Here is a 17741-nt window from a genome sequence, read left to right on the forward strand (position 1 = left end):
GAAGATGTAAAAAACCTGCAATTTTACTTACGAGGTACCTGTAAGCCTTGCTTGCTTTGCAGTATTATGACATCATAGCATCCTGAACAAAATAACATATTGGAACTCACAGAAGGACTTCGTATCTCTGCAGGACAAGTGTAATTATAAAAGCTTCTAGGCACACAGATAAAATTTTAACACTAGATGGGGTCTCACTATGTTGCCCAGTCAGGTCTCAAACTCCTGGCCTGAGGCAACCCTTCCTCCTTAGCCTCCCAAAGTGCTGGGATTACAGGCATAAGCCACTAAACCTTATTATAAGAGTTTTTTACATTTAAAAAATCCACACGGAAGCAAAGTCAATTAAATTTTATTTCAACCAAGAATATAAAATAAATGCAATGTAATTTATTTTAGTTTTAACAGTCATTTCAAAAAGGAAGTCAGGTCAACTCAAAAGCAGGAAACCCTCGCTCCAAAGCAGTAGCTCGTCCTGCACTCCATGGAGCAGGCCTTGTTGGGGCGCAGCGGCTCTAAGCACAAACCTCGCAGTGGAGCACGAAAAGCTACAGTCATCTCTATAATCATATAAAGGGGGATGCGTGCAGAAAATGACTGAAAAAAGAGACAAGAACAGGTACACTTCACAAATAGGAATTATAGGAATATACAAACTAGGCAGTTTAGAAAGGATATACTACATAACATATATAAAAAGTACTTTAAATTGTTGTTAAAAAGGACACCTTCAGTCCAGATTTTGTGTAATACTTTTAGTGTCTACACAGACAAATCTTTAAAAAAATTAAATAGTATTAATTTACTAAATATTTAGGAGATAACAGTGCATTAAGGGTTGTTTTTTTTTCATATAATACATACATATCACCCCTTTGCAGTGATAGCATAGAAGAGTAAGTATGGCCTTAGGTACAACACATTTTTAAAAAATCCTAAAACAATGAACTTTGTTATAAGATATTTGTGACTATTCTTGAGGATTATGGGGACCTAAACTGCTATGTTTTATATAAAATATTACTTGTACTTGAATCCTTCAAGCCTCTGTTGGTCTAACTGCCATTTCACGGCCTTTCTCTACTCTCTAGGAAGACATCACCACAGAGTTTTGGATTTGTAATTTCCATCTAATTATTCCTTCATTGTATAGTTTCTGCTGCATAAATTTACTCAAAAGCACATCAAGTTGCATGTCTTATTCTCCAACTATTTTTTTCTTTTCTTTTACCTTTAGCAGAGAAAACAGCATCATTTTAGAGGCATAGAGAACAAGTAGCAGTTGCTTTACCAGGAATGAGGCAGCACACATAGGTAAATGTCATCCCTTTCCATTCTTAAGAGTCCATTATGTTCGTAAGAGCAAAAGAGTAGTGCAGAAGGCCAAAATTCTAAGTACTAAAGTTTCAAAACCACACAGATACAAAAATATACATAAATCCTTGGTCTTTGTATGTCATTGCATGATCTACTTCATCACAAGGATTGTTTCAGCCTGCCCTGCTGCCAAAGCTACCTTATCTTGAGCTCCTCTGTCCTGCAACACTTGAATTCCTTTCACAAACACACACCTCCCCAGAAAGCTAACTCTGAAACTGGTTTGTAACATGGAGAGCAGAAAGCCTTCACTTGGATTCATTCCTTCCTGTCAGTAACCCCTCCTATTTTGGGTGTTCCCATAGGCTGAGGGCTGCCCCTCCTGCACCCTTGGGGGACATAACGGTATCTAATAAATTTCAAAGAGAAATGCAGTCATTTGGGGACCACAAAGGTAAAGTTTGCCCTCAAAAAGCTTCACAGGTCTTCTTAGAGGTCCCACGGTTTGAGGGCCCTTACATGTGTTAAAAAGGCTTTGTTCCCAGCCGGGCGCAGTGGCTCACGCCTGTAATCCCAGCACTTTGGGAGGCCGAGGCAGGTGGATCACCTGAGGTCAGGAGTTCAAGACGAGCCTGACCAAGAGGGTGAAACCCCGTCTCTACTAAAAATACAAAAATTCCTCAGACGTGTTGGTGCATGCCTGTAGTCCCAGCTACTCGGGAGACTAAGGCAGGAGAATCACTTGAACCTGGAAGGCAGAGGTTGGAGTGAGCCAAGATCACACCACTGCACTCCAGCCTGGGTGACAGAGTGACACTCCGTTTCAAAAAAAAAAAAGGCTTTGTTCCCCTTTAAAGAGAAAGAAAATGATCCAAAATTATTCCTAAGGGTAAAGGGAATCAGTGGGTAGCACTAACCCTGAGGCAAGGAAAGAGGAGAAAAGAGCCAGTACCAGTGCAGGGATAGGAACCCAGTCATGTGTGGAATGGAGATTTCTGGCTATGTCCTGGAGGATATTGTATACTGGGAGCAACTGACGAAATCCCCTTACAGTTTATATTTCAGTTCTGCCAGTAAAAGTCATTATACACAAGGAAAGCAGGGTAGTTCTGCGAATGTATAAGCATAAGAACTATAACAATGCTGCTTATAAAGTATTAAGGGGCTTGGTATTTTGGTTTACATATCTATTTGGGTTTGTCTTCTTTTATTAAAGGTAATCTCCCTTGAGAGCAGGAACAGAGCTTCTATTTTCCTTGCAATTTCCTACAACCACTTAGGAGAGTATGTTCTGCCTACAAGGACCACCCAATTGTTGTTAAAAGGCTGATGTGAACATTTCAAAGATACATTGATGCCTTTTGTGATATTTAATCACTGGCTTTCTCTAAGGTAGACTGACATAGAAACCCTTCCATAATATTATTTACAGAACAGATTTGGGGATAGTAACTACCCAAGTGGGTTTAGAAGTAAACAAAAAGACCTTCATATTATAAGACAGTTTCACTTATAAGTCAATCACATGGCACAGACATCCCAGGAGGGCTTACTGTCACAGAACAGATCACAAGCTCCTTAAGGACAGAAGTATGCCCTGTCCTCTGTGTTCTCCACCCAGCAGGGCACTGGGCACACAGTGAGGGTGCAGTGAGCATCTGATGACCAACAGCTCTGGACAGTGAGGTTTTAGGGAACACGATAAAACTGCATATAGGCAGCTACATTATGCAGAGGGCTGCTAATTTCTTATTTTAAAAAATGGAAGGGGTAAAACAGCAGGAGACTGTCAGAAACTCCTTCCAATGGAGCATGTAACCTGCTTCATCTTCAGTCTTGATGAGTGTCACTATGCAGACTTCATTATTATTAGTGAGCATTATTATGCTGAGATCAGTAAGGTCCTGGCTGGCTACAGTATCACATCAATAGTGCAAAATGTATACTGGCTTCTGTCTAATCTTATTTTACTTGTGTATGGACCCAGAGTATCATAACCAGGTAGATAAGTTCACAAAGAATAGTTTTTAAAAATGCATATAATTTGCATATACAATAATCAGCTATTTCTTCTAGCTCAAGAAAACATTTAAAACAAGGCTGGTGCTGCTAGTAGCATTCAGAAGAACACAAATTTCTTGCCCCTGACATTACAATGGGAACTCTAAGTCTTTACATTTCCTTTTGACTCTGGGGAGTGAGGGGCTCCTTAAAGCAGCTAAGAAAGAACTCAGCCACTAATTCATAGAAAATGGAAATGCAAATAATTCACGTTGTCTAGTAGAGAGTCTTATACTATCTGCCCATAGTTTTTAGGCACAATTATTAAGTTTTCTCCTAGGGGCAAAAGAAATCATTCAGTGCAATGAAAAGATTCTTGATAGAATTAAGTTTCAGTAACAACAGCAAAATTATGCATACATAATACATACTTTAAACATGAATAAAACCTAAATTTTTAACATGCTTTAAAAATAGTCACTCTATGTCTAATGCAAATACGAATGGAGAACACTGCTCTTTATTTTAAAAGCAGATTAATTTGCAGGCTTCTACTTGAGTACCCTTGATTATAATAAGTAAGAAAGTTGCTCACGCAGACCCAGATGTGAAGAAACCAATGGTTCTTTAGAGAAGCCGACTTTATGTACAATACACAATAAAAACTTTTCCTTCAAAGGGAAGTAACACGTCTTTTGATCAAAATTACTCCTTAAAGAAATCCTAGTGCAGTTGATACTCTCTTCAGCGTTTTGGTGTGGGCCATCGAGACTGTATTTCATCAAAGCTCTTGAAACCCTTTTTAAGGTAGACTTAGCTACATGAAGGTTAAAATTATAATTCTCAATTACTGAATGCTATTCAGAATAAGATGATGCTGGGAACTAAGTTCCATATGAATGATTATATAAAAATTACCACACACTTCAGTTCTTCATAGCATAAAGCATAGTAACTGCAAAGATCTAGGCAGTTTTTGGTTGTAGGTTTCCTCTGTCCCACCACTTGTCTTTTTATTAGACCTTCCCTGAAACTAGATAAATAAGAACGTAATAGTAAAGTACTTTGGGACAGTAACGGTTTCTGTTTAAGACTTCCATGAGCAGAACAGTTATTGTCTGTGAAAACGTAGTGCTTTAAAAGGTGCATTTTTACCTGTGTTGCTAAATCAGTTCATGAAGTATAAAACTATACACCACTGGAATCCTGTTTCTAAAACATTAAAATCCTATTAAAAGAGCTTTGAAAAGATAAACCATAGTGATTGCTACAGCATGAGAAAGGTGCACCAGGAAATCCTTCAAAAAAATGCTGAAGGTTACAGAAGTGCTGGGATTTGATCAGACGCTTTATCGGAGAAGTCACAATGGAACACATGCAGGGAAGGGTGCTGGGGAAACGTCACAAGAATCTCCTTTAAGTCAATAAAGAAGAGACATCAGTCCTGCAAAACGCTCAGTATAGAAGGTTTTCCTCCCACGTGAGTGAGTTTTAAATGGCATCATAGTTTGCATCTTTTTGGTTCTTTTTAATGCAGACATATTGCTGGAGTCTGTGCTCTGGGCTGGGCTGGCCCAAGGGGAGCCTGTCAGTACCGGTGGGCCTGGTGAGATGGGTGGTACTGTGAGCTCTGCTGAGACGAGGAAGAGTAGCCAAGTGTGCTCTGGGACTGAGAGGATCCCTGAACGTTGCTTTGGTAATTCAGGCGAGAACTGGAGTGCTAGGAGAAGGAAACAGGAAAAGGGAATTACTAATGGAGGAAGAGAATAACTCAAGATGCTAATCACAGTAGGATAGAGATATAAGCCGTTTTCATCATTAGGCTCCTGGTTCAAACCCACATAGCTGACAGCTAACTTAAGCCGTTAACACATTTTGGTTATTTGAAATGACAGTCTGCCACCGCTGTAACCACACATTCTAGCAGGCATGAAGTTTGGCTGGATTTCTGTGGGAGATAAGCTACACTGGAAAGAAAGGAAGAGGGGAAATTTCAGCAGACCCATTTCTCTTTATTCCAATTCTGGGGTGTTAGTTAATAACTGAGATGTGCAAACAAGAATAATCAATTTGGCGTACTGAAATCAACAGTATTCATAATGTATACTGACATGGTATTATTTTTCCCATTATAAACTGTTTGGGTGAGGGAGAAAGGACAAGATGGAGGAAGGTGAACAAGAAGGCACAATCCATGTTGCTTCCGGGTTCTTCCTCACCAACTTTCCCGTGCGCAGGCAAATGCAGCCCACGCCCGGGAAGATGCAGATCAACCGAGCACGTGCCAGGTGACGTCAATCCGAAGAGATCGAAACTTACCCGGCCACGCCTATGGAGACGCCCCTATCACGCCCTTATCCCGCCCACTGCCCTCCCCCTTCCAGTACCAATGCATAAAAGTCCGCGGCGGCAGGAGCCGGTGTGACTTCTTCGGCCCCCGCATTTGTGGACCGGAGAACCTCACCCGAGAGCGCCCGCGTGACTTCCCTGGCCCCCCACACCTGAGGACCGGAGAACCTCGCCCGAGAGTGTGCGCATATTTGCAATAAAAGACTGCCACTTTCTTACGTACTTTGGCCTCATGTTTAATTACTTAGCTCTCCTAAATTAAATTAAATTAAACAAAACAGCTGGTGCCGAAACCCGACCCGGGAAGAGACCCTTCCTCAACATCCCCTAGGGGTCTGAGGAACCTCCTCCCCAGCAAACCGGCTCCCAACCCAACCAGCCACCAACACCGAACAAGTGTTCCAGCTTTCCACTGGTGCCGCTCTGAGCATTTCTTCTTCGGTGAGTACTCCCCTTTGTTAACCATCTCCGTCCGTTTCCGTGTCCTTGGCCTGGAGTCGTGCGCACGTCCAAGGACGTAGCCACCCTGTGGCGCAGTGAGGCCTTCAACCCAGACACGTCCGTCTTGAAGTTCCTCAATTCTCCGTTAGTGGCTCCAGGAGCCCCCGGTCTCTAGCAGCGGCAAAGGACGCTTTGCCACTGCGTGAGGTCGGTTTCCATTTCTGGTGGTTAAACAATGGGAACCTCACAATCCAAAATCCCTAGGAACACCCCCTTAAGGTGTCTCCTCCAAAACTTGGAAGCCTTACATTTAGCTCAAGATTTAAAACGAAAGCGGCTAATTTTCCTCTCCACTGTGGCATGGCCGCAGTAGACAACCAGTCTCAATGGCCACCAGACGGCACACTTGACTATAACATTCTATTAGATCTCTCTAATTTCTGCCAAAGGCTTGGAAAGTGGTCAGAGATTATCTATGTCCAAGGCTTTTAGGACTTGCGCTCTCGCCCAGACCTGTGTGCCCAGTGTTCAATGGCCCAGGTCTTGTTAGCTAAAACCCAGCCCTCGGCCCCCACACCACAAGCGGAGGAAGATTCTACTTCCATCTCAGATGGGGCCGACGTTCCCGACCTACCAACCCCCTCCCTATGCTCCTCCTACCGCCCCTCCCTCACCCACTCCTCTTACCTCTCCCATTTCCGCCCACACTCGCTCCAAGACCGCGGTAGCGGCCCCCACTAGTCAGCCCTCTACCAGTCAGCCTGCCCCAACCCCCTCTACCAGTCATCCTGTCTTAACCTACCCTACTGGTCAGTCTGTTCCAACCTCCCCTGCTAGTTTGTTGGCCCCCCTCCAAGAAGTTGCTGGAGCTGAGGGCGTGGTTAGAGTCCATGTCTCCTTTTCCCTGGCTGACCTTTCCAAAATTGAAGAACGACTCGGCGACTTCTCAGCCAACCCCACCCAATATTCCAAAGAGTTTCGATACCTAGGCCAGGCATATGACCTTACCTGGCATGACTTACATGTCATTCTTACTTCCACTCTTAACCCAGAGGAAAGAGAGCGCATTCTTGCAGCCGCCAGGCAGCATGCAGACCAGTTACACTTAACTGACCCTGCCAGCCCAGTAGGCGAACAAGCTGTCCCATCTACAGATCCTGAATGGGACTACCAACCTCAACAACCTGGGCATCGCAGAAGAGACCTTATGATACAATGCCTCTTAGCTGGCATGCAGGCAGCCTCTAACAAAATAGTAAATTTTAATAAGTTACGGGAGGTTATTCAATACTCAGAGGAAAATCCTGCCTCCTTTTTAAATCGCCTTACAGAGGCACTTGTCCAATTTACCCAACTGGATCCTACCTCTCTGGCAGGAGCTACTGTCCTTGCCAGTTATTTTATTTCCCAGTCGGCCCCTGACATCCGAAAAAAAAATTTAAAAAGATAGAGGATGGACCTCAAACCCCCATTCAGGACTTAGTCAAGCTAGCTTTCAAAGTTTTTAACTCTAGAGAAGAAACAGCTGAGGCTCTTCGACAAGCCAGAGTAGAACAGAAGGCCGCCCTTCAGGCACAAGCTTTAGTGGCTGCCCTCCAACCTGTGTTGCCCACTTTGCCGGCAGGGAAAACCAAAGATAAGTCTCTTAAGGGCTCCTGCTATAAATGTGGAGACCCAGGACACTGGGCAAACCAGTGTCCCCAGGCCAAGCCGGCCACTCTGTTTGGTCCATGCTTTAAGTGTGGCACAACTGGGCATTGGGCAAAAAGGTGTCCAAATCCTCGCCTACCTACCATGCCGTGCCCAACCTGCCAACAGGAAGGACATTGAAAGTCTGATTGCCCCGCCAGCAGGGCAGGCATTGCGCCTCAACGTGGTGCCTCTCCTCAAAGGCCGGAAGGCTCCTTCCAGCTCCTACACCTGGACGACGACTGACGGTGACTACACTCGGAGACCCCAGTCACCCTCGCCGACCCTAGGGTAACTCTACAGATAGCGGGTAAGCCAATTTCTTTTCTCATCAATACGGAGGCTACCTATTCTGTTTTGCCAATCTATGGAGGTCCTAGTCAGCCATCCACTATCTCAGTAGTTGGGGTAGATGGTAAACCGTCTAACCCTCGCCAGACCCCAATGTTAACTTACTGCCCGGACTATGCATGCTTTGCCCACTCTTTCCTCATCATGCCCTCTTGTCCCACCCCCCTCTTGGGACGAGACATCTTAACCTAACTCAAAACATCTATTCCCCTTCCCTTTCTCCAGGTGACCAGGTTCTACTCAAGGATCAACACCCTCCTCAAATTCTCCTGCTTTCTCACTATTCTCCATCTCAACTTAACTGAATTTCCCCTCATAGACCCTCTAGAAACCTTCCTTCCCGACCCTTCCCCCGACCACTGGGTTTCCCGACTTTTTACTCTCATAGAAGACCTAGCTTGGCAAGGTGCCCTTTATGATTTCAGCAATGTTGAACTTACCCTCTACACCTTTGTTACCACTATTATGGTTCACTGTAATTATTCCTGCTAGCCTTACTAATCCTAAATTTGTATGGAGATTTTCTGTAACTGAAACCTGGTCTACTGACAACCAGGCTCACTCACAAACGCAAGGTACTGCAGATTGCTCCCCCCAGGGCTGCCAAGCTGCCCTCCTCCTTAACTTTCACCTGAGTTCTGTCGGCAACTACGACCGCCCAGTCATATGTTTCTTGTATGACCAAACTGAATATAAGTGTAAAAATGACTGGCAAGAGACCAACCTGGGGTGTCCTTACAACTATTGCAACATGCATGAGATAGGTTTAATGGGTGCAAATGGCATTTGCATCCCCAATGATCGACCTTTTGTAAGAAACAGAACATCAGGAGGATACATTCTTAATATTAAGGATCCCTGGGACCCCCGGTAGGCTCAGAGAGTTAAAGGTGGACTATATGCAACATCTTGGTCCTCATATCCCACCGCAACCCTCCAAATAGAGTATACGTGCAACAAGTACACCTCCCTAAAAGTAAACAAGTACATCTTCCTAAGAGTGTACAGGCCCTACAAAATTTAACCTCTGTTGTAAAATCTCATGAACAGAAAATACAGAAGCTGTTAAGCCCCCCAAGTCCCCCTAATAAGGAGGACCCATTCTCATGGCTAATACTTATTCGCAGGGACTTAACCCAGGCTGCTAGAGTAAGGAACCTCTCCCACTGCTTCCTTTGCGCTGCACTCGGAAAAGCTCCCTTAGTGGCAGTCCCGCTACCAACCGCTTTCAGTATCACCACCGACTCTACCAGCTCCTCTCAAGCAACATCCTTGCCTCAAGTCCCATTATACCGTAATCCACAGAGTCAAACCCTTCCTTTTTGCTTCTCTACTCCAAACTCTTCGTGGTGTGATTGCACTCAAGCTCCCAGCAGGACCCAGACGGCCCCCGTTGGAGGCTACTTTTGGTGTAATTATCGGGGTTTCCCTAGCATCGTCCCTAGTAGCCTCAGGACTTGGAACAGGGGCCCTCACCCACTCGATTCAATCTACACAGATCCTCTCCACTCAGGTCCAGGCAGCCATAGAGGCTTCAGCTGAAAGCTTAGCCTCTTTACAACATCAGATTACCTCAGTGGCCCAGGTAGCAGCACAAAATAGACGGGCATTAGATCTTCTTACTGCTGAAAAAGGAGGAACATGCCTCTTCCTAGGAGAGGAGTGTTGCTACCACGTAAATGAATCAGGCCTGGTTGACACCAATGTCCAAACATTAAACAAAATCAAAAAGGAGCTTCAACAATTTAACGCCCCTTAACCCCCGGGCCACCGGTATGGCTGCTGCCTGTAGTACAGCAGATGCTTCCATTCCTAATTCCCATACTAATCCTCTGTCTTATGTTATGTCTTGCTCCCATTCTAATAAAATTTCTCCAAGCCAAGGTCCAAGAGATCACCCAAGTCACCTTCAACCAAATGCTCCTGCATCCCTACACCCAACTGCCAACCTCAGACCCTAACTATGCCCCTCAACAGCAGGAAGCAGCCAGACAGACAACGGCGCCCCAAATTCTTATAATCAATAAGAGGTTGGACTGTTTGGGTGAGGGAGAAAGGACAAGATGGAGGAAGGTGAACAAGAAGGCACAATCCATGTTGCTTCCGTGTTCTTCCTCACCAACTTTCCCGTGCGTGGGAAGACGCAGCCCGCGCCCAGGAAGATGCAGATCAACCGAGCATGCACCAGGTGACGTCAATCCGAAGAGATCGGAACTTACCCGGCCACGCCTATGGAGACGCCCCTATCACGCCCTTATCCCGCCCACTGCCCCCCCCTTCCAGTACCAATGCATAAAAGTCCGCAGCCGGCAGGAGCCAGCGTGACTTCTTCGGCCCCCGCATTCGTGGACCAGAGAACCTCACCCGAGAGCGCCGGCGCGACTTCCCTGGCCCCCCACACCTGAGGACCAGAGAACCTCGCCCGAGAGTGTGCGCATATTTGCAATAAAAGACTGCCACTTTCTTATGTACTTTGGCCTCATGTTTAATTATTTAGCTCTCCTAAATTAAATTAAATTAAATTAAACATAAACAACAAAGCTGTGATTAAGAAACCATTATTTTAAAGCAAAGGGTTCTCAGAGGTAGAAGCTAGGGGCATCAGGAGTTCTACCTACAGGACAAAGTAAGGCAAGGTTAGCTGGGGTGTGGCAGCAACATGGGTTTTATAAACTTCAGGTAACATTTAGAATAGAGCAATTGTCATATATGATTGTCCTCAAGAGAAGACAAAAAATGCATTTCAATTCAATGTATTTTTATTACATTAAATGAAACCTTCATCTTCATAGTACCTAAGGCAAATATAAAAAAAAAATGTGTAAAAGGAAAAATCATCTATAGAATAAGAACAGTATGTAAGAGATAAGCAAAGCTGGAAGTAGTATCTTTGGCTATATTCAGAAGGCTGGTTTTTCTTGTGAGCAAAGTGGGAAAGAATATATGTAATAAATAATATATGTAATTGAAACTTCCTTAGCAAAAATGAAACAGTGAGAAAATTATGACAGTGAAAGAGATCTGATCTAACCAACTCCATCTTGCCTTTAACCTCCAAACTGTTCTTGGTCATTCCTGGGCATGGGCCAAGCTAACTTTGGGAGAAATTTAGTTTATAGTTTAAATGACAACAGCCCATCCCAAAACTAAACTGCCTTTATAAAACTACTAAAAGGCCACAAGTTTAGGATTATGAGAAAGGCCTGAATTCTGCTAAGATGAAGGTGTAGTTAAACAATTACCAGTCATTGTTCTGGAGGTCAACTGGCTACTCCCCAATTACTCCTGTAAATAACATCACTATTGTCAGTCTTTTCAGATGTTTTTTCAGACTTTTGCATTTCAGATGACTCTACCCAGACTGAGACTCATGACTCTCCCAATCCTGTGGCCTCCACCCAGCAGTGGAGGAAGGCCATTTTTCATACCCCTTTCATTGCATCCCCAACCAAGCAGCAGTATTCATCCCTAGACCCCTGCCCACCAGAGTATCTTTGAAAAATCCTAGCCTCCAAATTTTTGAGGAGGCTGATAATAAAACTCTGATGTCCCATTTAGCTGGCCCTATGTGTATTAAACTCTTTCTCTATTGAAATTCCCGTCTTGATAAATTGGCTCTATCTGGGCAGCGGGCAAGAAGAACCTGTCGGGCAGTTACACTTTGAGTTAAAAATGTAAATGATCTTGAGGTGGCACTGGGGTTTAGGAAAGAACAGATCAGCAAGGTCCTCCTGTTCAGTGCTCAAAGGCTGCCAAACTGGACTTGGAACATCTGGTCCAAAATAACAGGGCACTAAGGTAGTTTTGGTTAAAAACAACTCAGTTTTGGCTGGGCACAGTGGCTCACACCTGTAATCCCAGCACTTTGGGAGGCTGAGCGGGGCAGATCACCTGAGGTCAGGAGTTCAAGACCAGTCTGGCCAACATAGTGAAACCCCATCTCCACTAAAAATATAAAAATTAGCCGGGCGTGGTGGTGGGTCCCTATAGTTCTAGCTACTCAGGAGGCTGAGGCAGGAGAATCGCTTGAACCCAGGAGGCAGAGGTTGTAGTGAGTCAAGATTGGCACCACTGCACTCCAGCCTGGGTGACAAAGGGAGACTCCATCTCAAAAAAAAAAAAAACAAAAAAAACAAAACAAACAAAAAAAACACCTTAGTTTTGCTCCTTCCTAAGTTACACAACTGAATAGTTATGTTGGTTACAGAAGTCTTTAAAAATTCCAGATTTTAATTACATGTTTTATTTTGAAGTTTATTATGAAAAATGTTATTTCAACTCACGTTATTTGGGGCAATTTTGCCATAAAATATAATGTAAACATGTAAGAACCTAATGTGCTGTTACATAGCTTTTTTAATGACAAGGGGTTTTTTAGACAGAAAATAAGCCAGTGTTCTGCTTTTCAAAGTGCTAACTGTACTTGCTTACAATACATTGATGAAGCAGCCCAAAAGCCTTGAAACTCTACTAATGGAACTGTTGGGGTGCAGAAAACAATACCCCAAAATGAAGGCCTCAGGAGCAAAAGTTTTTCTCTGACCTTTTTGTGCCCTCTTGTCTCACAGTCCCATTCTCCCCAGAGCCAGCCATAGAAATTAGAATTCCCCTTCCCTAAAGCAGGCCATAGAAACCAGAACCCCACTTCCCCAACACCAGCTGTGAAACCTAAAAATATTACTCTAACTTCCCCCCACCTTTCTGTGTAAAAACTGGCCGTAAAAAATGGTCTGGCACACCTTGTCTGACTGTAGGTCATGAGACTCCTGTTCCAGAGGGGTCCTGCCCCACACCCGCAGGCAGGAATGCGTGCTCAGTGAGGCCAACAGGAATCCAGACAGGCCGTGCTGGGTTTCCCTGCTCAGTCTATTAGTATCAGATCATACCCTTTCTGTCCAATCATGTTTCTACATGGCTGTCCACACTCTGTTGACCCTAAACCATAAAAAAATGGACAATTTCTGGCCGGGCACAGTGGCTCATGTCTGTAATCCCAATACTTTAGGAGGCCAAGAAAGGTGGATGACTTGAGGTCAGGAGTTTGAGACTAGCCTGACCAACATGGCGAAACCCTGTCTTTACTTTTAAAAAATATACACAAACACAAACACACATACACACGCACACAAATTAGCCAGGAGTGGTGGTGAGTGCCTGTAGTCTCAGCTACTCGGGAGGCTGAGGCATAAGAATCACTTGAACCCGGGAGGTGGGGGTTGTAGTGAGCCAAGATCGTGTAACTGCACTCCAGCCTGGGCGACACAGTGAGACTCTGTCTCAAAAAAAAAAACCAAACAAACAAACAAACAAAAACGACTACATGAAACACACTTTGAATTTCTGCTTCAAAACCTAGGACATCATTATATGCCCATTAACATACTAAATCACACACTCACCAGCGCCATGACAGTTCCGAGAACACCCGTATTTGGCATAAAAATGGGTGGCACCACAGTTCCAAGAAATCTCCACCATTTTCCAGAAATTTTCATGAATATTCCACCCTTTGGTTAAAGAAACCCATAAAGATAGAAACCCAAACCAGACTGCATGACTCTCTATTTATTTATTTTTTTGAGATGGAGTCTCACTCTGTCACCCAGGCTGGAGTGCAGTGGCGCGATCTTGGCTCACTGCAACCTCTGCCTTCCAGGTTCAAGCAATTCTCCTGCTTCAGCCTCCCAAGTAGCCGGGATTACAGGCTTGCACCACCACAACTGGCTAATTTTTATATTTTTAGGAGAGACGAGGTTTTGCCATGTTGGCCAGGATGGTCTTGAACTCCTGACCTCAGGTGATCTACCCACCTCGGCCTCCCAAAGTGTTGGGATTACAGGCATGAGCCACTGTCCCCTGCCAGATTCTCTCTTGAGTATACCCACACTCCCCTTTCTTGAGTCGTGTACTTTTCTCTCTGCAATAAATCTCCATACTTTTGCTATTTTTGACTCATCCTTTAATTCCTTTTCCCGATGGTGTTAGGAGCCTGGACACGGGGGGGTTGAGGTCCCACCAGCATTTGGGGACCTCCCTCAGCCCGCTGGTATCAAGTTTGTATGCCTTTCTGTCCTGGTAACTAAGCAGTAAGGAGGAAGGGGCTCCAGGCTGGGAAAAACAATGAACAATTGTTCTGAGACACTGCTAGTCACAAACAACTGGTGGGCACGATGACCTCATTTGGCACACAGCTCCCTCCCGCAAGACCCTGTAAACTTCCTTCCAGCCCCTGCTCTTTGCAGACAGCCCCTCCTCTGCTGTGCTGTCTGTTGCAACAACATGTTTTCATACCTTCTGTAATAAATCTGCCTTTCTTTACCCAGAACTGTCTTGTTAAAAAACCTTGACTGCCTGAGACACTGGCCCTAGCTAGTCGCACCCATGATATTTTCTCCAATTAACCTGCCTTTTGTGAGCTGATTTTTCAGCGAACTTGCAGAGGGTGAAAAGAAAGTTTTTCCCGTGGCTCCTAGATGGTAGTATGAGTTGCAAGTTCTGTGTAATGGGACACCTGGCTGCTCCTCATGCCAGCCTCTCCAATTAAATAGTTGAGGTATCTATTCATTTAATAGATATGTTGGAAGGTTTATTACTTTTTTTCCACAGACATCAGGACCCAGCTATGAAAGGTTTATTTTTAAGTAAACAGAACAATATGGACATAGAAAAGCATTTCAAAGAATTTTTGAATTTGGAAAAAAAAAAAAAAGAATACAGTAATCTGTCTATAATTGACTATAATTGGGTGACAAAGACTCTTTCCTTTGACAAAAGCTGTAGTCAGGCTCCTCTCGGGAGGTCAAGGTTTTTACCAAGCGGGTTTTGGGTAAGAAAGGCAGGTTTATTACAGAAGGTCTGAGAACATGGTGTTGCCTGGGGCAGCACAGTAGGGGAGGGGCTGTCTGCAAAGGCGCTGTAGGGAGGTTTTACAGGGTAGTGTTTGATGGAGCTATGTGAGGCTTCTGCTTGACTAGGCCTGACCTTGGGCTTTCCTCTGTCTTTGGAGAATCCTGTTAGAGCAAGAATCTTGCTAAGTTGGCTTGGCAAAAATCCCCCACCTCTAAGAGCTTATCACCCAGGCCTCCCTTCAGAGCAGGGTGGGGATCAGTAACTTTCCATCCACTGATCCCCACCCTGCTCTTTGGTTATACATCTCCACTTGTCATGTGGGAGTCTGAATTGAGTCCAGTCTTCCTCCCCAACTGCCAGCCCCTCTTGCAGCGGTCCCTCTATGCACTGCCGTGGCCCCGCCTCGAATAAAGTCTGCCTTACCAACTTTAACAAGTGTTTAGGCAAATTATTATTTTTTAACACAGGTTAGTAGAATTCAATCAGAGACACAAAGATGAACCAGTATATAGTATTTGCTGCTCATATAACTGGCGGGGCGGGGGAGACAGATTTTATAACAAAATTCAAATATGCTCGTGCTACTACCCAGCTGGCAAGCTGTTTTTAGTAGATCAAACCGAAGCCTCAATTTGTTTAATTGGAACCAAGTGGAAGTATTGTGTACTCTTCTGCTTGCAGGGATATTCTGAAGAGAAGTTTTTCAGAGAAGTAGTTGTGTGGAAACACATTAGTTTGTTGAGCTCTTCAAAATGGAAAGGCAGTTTATGCAGCTATTTGTATGTCTTTCTTGTTAAAGTTCCTCTTTATTGCAGTTCCTTATCAGTGAGTTTATGGTTCCCTTGCCAGAGGTTTTGTTTCCTATTATCTCTATCCTATGCACTCATCTGCAAGAGTTCCCAGAGGGACTGTGGTTCCAAACTTAAAACCAACAAACACAAAAACCAACAACAACAAAAACAACAACTTAAGTTTTCCCTTCTTCCTAGATGTTTTCTTAACTTGTTACTACCTTGAAAAAAACGTTTTTTCCAAAATTTCCTATGGTTATCACAACGGGTATTTTTACCTCTCTCCAAATACCAATCCTTAGACTTAGCTCCTCTAATTTCCTGAATTAGTACTGCAATTGGTGTTCTCTTTTTATCTGCATAACAAAAAGTATTTTCTAGTCTCAAAAATTATTTCTAAAGAGACTTAACAGTTATTTCAGAGAAGCCTCAGTCTTAGCCCCCTTCTCTTCTTTATCTATGTAGCTACTTCCTCCCAGGAAGAGCATATCTTTCTGAAGAATGCAATTAATTTTGTCCAAAGTAAGACACCACTCCCTTCCCCTTTTCAATTGCTTATCTATGTATCTTTTTCGGATATGCCAAAACTGCTAAGGCAGCTGTAAGGGTAAAATGATGAAATTTTTTTTAAGGATGGGGGCACTGGCACACCCTCTCCTCAGGGTGTCAGGATAAACAAATCAGAATATGAGATATTTTACAATTACATGAAATATGATGAAAATCTTCCTCTTCATAGAATGCCCTAGAAACAGGATTGTACAGGTTGCACAAATGTAAGAGTTAAGTGTTACCTAACTCTAAAAGGATCTAGGATAAATCTTTTCCCCACTTCATAAAGCATATGAACATTAGACATTCAGGGAGTACCTGATAATCCGAGGGCATCACAGGTCCGCCTGAGTTTGCGCCTGAAGGCCCTAGCCGTGGCTTCTTGTTTGGGGGCACCTGGTTCAGGCCGGAGTCCTGGCTGTGCTGCAACCCTGCTCCGGTGCCCCCGACCCCGGCCCCAGCCCCACCTGCAGTCCCGTTGGTCTGGGTGCTGTTCTGCTGTGGCGGGGGCGCCTGTGGAGGGGCTGCTGCCTGCTGTGGAGGGGCTGTGGGCTGCTGATGCTGGTTCTGCTGCTGTTGCTGATTCTTTTAAGGGGAAAAAAGCAAGCTTGGTATGAAACCAAATTAACAGGAACTTTCTTTAATTATTCGATATGCACATGCGGCTGCTGACCAACCTGGGGGAGCAATCTATGTGGGACACTAGAGTGATGGGGAGGACCGGAGAATGGAGCAGCCAGGGAACACAGTGTTCCCAAAGGGCAAGGCACCAAGCCCCAAACAGGACTCTCAATGAAGTTCATTTAGACTCCACAGTGATCCTCCAAATCAGTCACAGACATCTCACTGAAGGCCACAGGCACATCAGAAATACCTTTCTTATAGCTCATTAAAACAGCTATAAGAAATCTTTGCAATCATGATTCTGGAAAGGCAGAGCAGTCTGGAGAGTAAGCCAATATATCCAGTTAAGAAAAAAGAACAGAGTGATGCTAGCAAAAGCCAGCCTGCATAAAGGGGTGGCAGTGACACCAAACAAACAGAAAGAGCAAGAAGTGGGAATCCGGGAGTAGAACTGGCTGTGACATACACCGGAAGCTCAGGTATCTGTGAGCTGGTCATACTTCAAACTTCAAGGTACCTTTACAATCCCCAAACTTCCACAGAAAATAAGACACATTCAAGTTTAATTAAATATTAGAAAAGGTGGTTAAACATATAGGAATTATGGAATGATACCTAAGCTATCTTTTTGCCTCCCTCACTCTTTGGAAGTGAAAGTATACAATGCAGTTTATACCTTGTCACCTTTTTCTTCAGGATCATCTTCATTAAGGAATTCTCGTTTGGGGTATGGAATCTGGCAGCCGGCAAATACACTAAAAATCATTAAAAAGAAAA

General features: G+C 44.2%; 1 protein-coding gene across 20 annotated transcripts in view; it reads right to left on the reverse strand.

The window, feature by feature from the left end:
• Positions 1 to 336: 336 nt before the first annotated feature.
• LOC105492072 (cyclin dependent kinase 19) overlaps positions 337 to 17741 on the reverse strand; it is a 216702-nt gene continuing 199297 nt past the window's right edge. For all 20 annotated transcript variants that reach the window (XM_071096304.1, XM_071096314.1, XM_071096310.1 and 17 more), the window contains 3 exons: positions 17641 to 17719; positions 16659 to 16925; positions 337 to 5038 (listed from right to left, as the gene is read on the reverse strand). In XM_071096304.1, the coding sequence (XP_070952405.1) occupies positions 4907 to 5038; positions 16659 to 16925; positions 17641 to 17719 (478 nt within the window). In that variant the 3' untranslated portion in view covers positions 337 to 4906. The remainder of the gene's footprint in view (positions 5039 to 16658; positions 16926 to 17640; positions 17720 to 17741) is intronic.

Source organism: Macaca nemestrina, chromosome 5 (assembly GCF_043159975.1).
Source record: "Macaca nemestrina isolate mMacNem1 chromosome 5, mMacNem.hap1, whole genome shotgun sequence".
Lineage (NCBI taxonomy): Eukaryota > Metazoa > Chordata > Mammalia > Primates > Cercopithecidae > Macaca > Macaca nemestrina.